The sequence below is a fragment of the Colobus angolensis genome, unplaced genomic scaffold (assembly GCF_000951035.1).
Source record: "Colobus angolensis palliatus isolate OR3802 unplaced genomic scaffold, Cang.pa_1.0 Scaffold451, whole genome shotgun sequence".
Classification (NCBI taxonomy): domain Eukaryota; kingdom Metazoa; phylum Chordata; class Mammalia; order Primates; family Cercopithecidae; genus Colobus; species Colobus angolensis.
Genome location: NW_012117944.1, coordinates 655,117 through 658,392, shown reverse-complemented (window position 1 = coordinate 658,392; position 3,276 = coordinate 655,117). Strand labels below are relative to the sequence as shown.

At 40.0% G+C, this 3,276-nt stretch overlaps 1 protein-coding gene across 1 annotated transcript; it reads left to right on the top strand.

Moving 5' to 3' along the window:
* The first annotated feature begins 534 nt into the window (after positions 1-534).
* On the top strand, positions 535-1,476 carry LOC105523170 (olfactory receptor 11G2-like). Its single transcript, XM_011957944.1, has one exon. The coding sequence runs from the start codon at positions 535-537 to the stop codon at positions 1,474-1,476; it is 942 nt and encodes a 313-aa protein (XP_011813334.1).
* Positions 1,477-3,276: the final 1,800 nt, after the last annotated feature.

The window sequence follows — 3,276 nt, the reverse complement described above, 5'->3', positions numbered from 1 at the left end:
TTATTCATGATACTGACTTGTAGTATATTTTATAGACCAACAACTATTGTCCAAGTGGACAATATTTCAGGATTAGACAAAAATAGTCACTACTGGCCACGCACAGGTGGCTCAGGATGGTAATCTCAGCATTTTGAGAAGCCAAGGCATGAGGATTAATTGACAAGACCAGCCTGAGCAATATAGGAAGACTCCTTCTCTACAAATACTTTTGAAATTTTCTTGGTATAGTGACACATACCACATGGTGGTCCCAGCTACCCAGGAGGCTGAGGCAGGATTGCTTAAGCTGGGGAGGTCAATGCTGCAGTGAGTCATGATTGCACCCCTGCACTGTAGCCTGGGCAACAGAGCAAGACCCTGAATCAAATATATGTGTGTGTGTGTGTGTGTATAGATAGAGAGAGAGAGAGAGTCACTATTGATAGATGTGCTTATTGCATTCCCAGAGATAGCTTAAATATAAATCTGAGTTCCCATCTATTCTTGCACTGTCATCCAGTAATTGCGGGTGCTTTTACAGGTCACAGGCACATGAAAATCTTCAACACCCCCAGCAACTCCAGCACCTTCACTGGCTTCATCCTCCTGGGCTTCCCTTGCCCCAGGGAGGGACAGATCCTCCTTTTTGTGCTCTTCACTGTTGTATACCTCCTGACCCTCACGGGCAATGGTTCCATCATCTGTGCTGTGCACTGGGATCAAAGACTCCACACCCCTATGTACATCTTGCTCGCCAACTTCTCTTTCCTAGAGATCTGTTATGTCACCTCTACAGTCCCCAGCATGCTGGCCAACTTTCTGTCTGACACCAAGGTCATCTCCTTCTCTGGGTGCTTCCTCCAGTTCTACTTTTTTTTCTCCTTGGGTTCTACAGAATGCTTTTTCCTGGGAGCTATGGCATTTGACCGATACCTTGCCATCTGCTGGCCTCTACACTATTTGACTATTATGACCAAACATCTCTGCAACATTCTTGTGGGCAGCTGCTGGGTACTTGGTTTCTTGTGGTTCCTGATTCCTATCAGTGTCATTTCTCAAATGACCTTCTGTGGATCTAGGATTACTGACCACTTCCTATGTGACCCAGGTCTTCTGTTAGCCCTCACCTGTACCAGAGCCCCTCTACTAGAGTTGACTAGCTCCACCTTAAGTTCTCTACTTCTTTTTATTCCTTTTCTTTTCATCGTGGGGTCCTATGCTCTGGTCCTGAGAGCTGTGTTGAGGGTTCCTTCAGCATCTGGAAGAAGAAAGGCTTTCTCTACCTGTGGCTCTCACCTGGCCATGGCTTCACTGTTCTATGGCTCAGTGATGGTCATGTATGTGAGCCCAACATCTGGGCATGAAGCTGGAATGCAGAAGATTGTGACTCTGTTCTATTCTGTGGTTACTCCCCTTATTAATCCTGTCATATACAGCCTGAGGAACAAGGAAATGAAACATGCAATGAGGAAAATACTGAGAACACAAAATTAAGAGTCTTAGTTTACAAGATTTTGAGAGACAGAATCTTCTTTATTCAAAAAAACATATCACTCAGAAAATTGTTTATATTGTTTTTGAACTTTATATGCTGTAGTGTTTTATTTTCTAGAACTCATAGGGCTACAAGAAATGTCAAATATGTATTCTATCTCTTTAATTTTACAAATGATAGGCCTGTAAATTGAAAAAATTGGGTTGAGTTTGTTGGGGAAATATAACTAAAAACAAATCTCTTACCAACCCAGAAAACTTCTCCACGAAACTGTTAGAGAAAGAAAGTAGTTTTATTATTGAATAAGTATTAAACCAAAATGTGATACATATCACAAACAATCCACTGAGAGACTGCAAGGACAGAAAGACATCTCTCCCTTTCACATAGCAAAGTAAATACAACCCAATACATGTATGTTCTCAAAATAAACAATAACTAGTCCTCAAGAGGACTTGACAGCACAATTTATCACACATAGTTCACCCTGGGTTCACCTGGTAATTGGAGTGACCACTGGTATTTGCTCATTGACTTTATACAAAGGAAAAATAAATTCATATCTTTATGACAGGAAATCGTTTTGCAATTTAAAAATTAGACTGCCAAAATTAGGGTTCTACCCTTTCACAGAAACAGGGAGATGGGAGCACTAACTTCCTTTTTTGAGGTCCTTGAGAAAGACATTCCTGGGTCATAAAGCTAACCAGAGGCTTGTTTAGCTTTTGCAAAAATTTATAGGCCAGGTGCAGTTGCTCATACCTCTGATGCCAGCACTTTGGGAGCCCGACGCAAGAGGATCGCTTGAGACCCGGAGTTCGAGACCAGCTTGGGCTCAAACCAGCCTGGGCAACATAGTGAGATCCACCTCTACAAAACAAATAATTTTAAAATTAGCTGGGTGCAGCACATATTTGTAGCCTTAGCTACTCAGAAGGCTGAGGTAGGAAAATCGCTTGAGCCCAAAAGTTCAAGGCTGCAACAAGCTATGACTGCACCATTGCACTCCAGCCTGAGCAAGAGTGAGACCCCATCCCTAAGATAAGGAAAAAAAAATTTACATACATCTTCACCAAAAAATTACAAGTTTTCTAAAGTAAATGCTCTATGCAAAGGGAGAGAAGAAAGTCTCTTCCCTTATTTTCAACAGGGATAATTAAGCCTTTTATTTTTTTTATTTGTATTTGCCCTTGCAAGTTACACAAGGTCATAACCTTAGGGCAAAATCTAAAGTTTTCTATTTCCCTTTCAGCAACAAGTTGACTTTATTTCTTTAATTGAGCTTATATTTCTGTCTTCCAGAATATTCTTCATGGTAATATTATAGACAAAATACTAATATCTTTGATATATCAATATACCTTCAGATCAATAAGAAAAATGCCATTAGCGCAACCACAAAAATTCTAGAAGATAGCATCGAAAACCCCTTCTAGACATTGGCTTAGGCGAAGACTTCATGACCATTGGCACAATAGGAACAGTGTCAAATATCTGAAAAAAGCCAACAGTAAAAAGCTTTTAAGCAAGTAAAAAGACACTCTGCTTTATCATAAGGTGAGAAAGCAAATAAAACTATAATAAATATATGGGGTTTTCCCCAAAATTAACAAAGATCAAAGATGAAGTTGGAAAAAATGGCAGTTTTTGCTAGTAGAGCATAAATTCAACATCTATGGAGGATATCATGCCAATAATTATCAAAATTTAAAAGTCATTTCCTCTGACTCAACAACTCCAAAATCCTAGATGCTTATCTTACTGGTATACTCACACAAGAAAAATGGCACATGTACAAG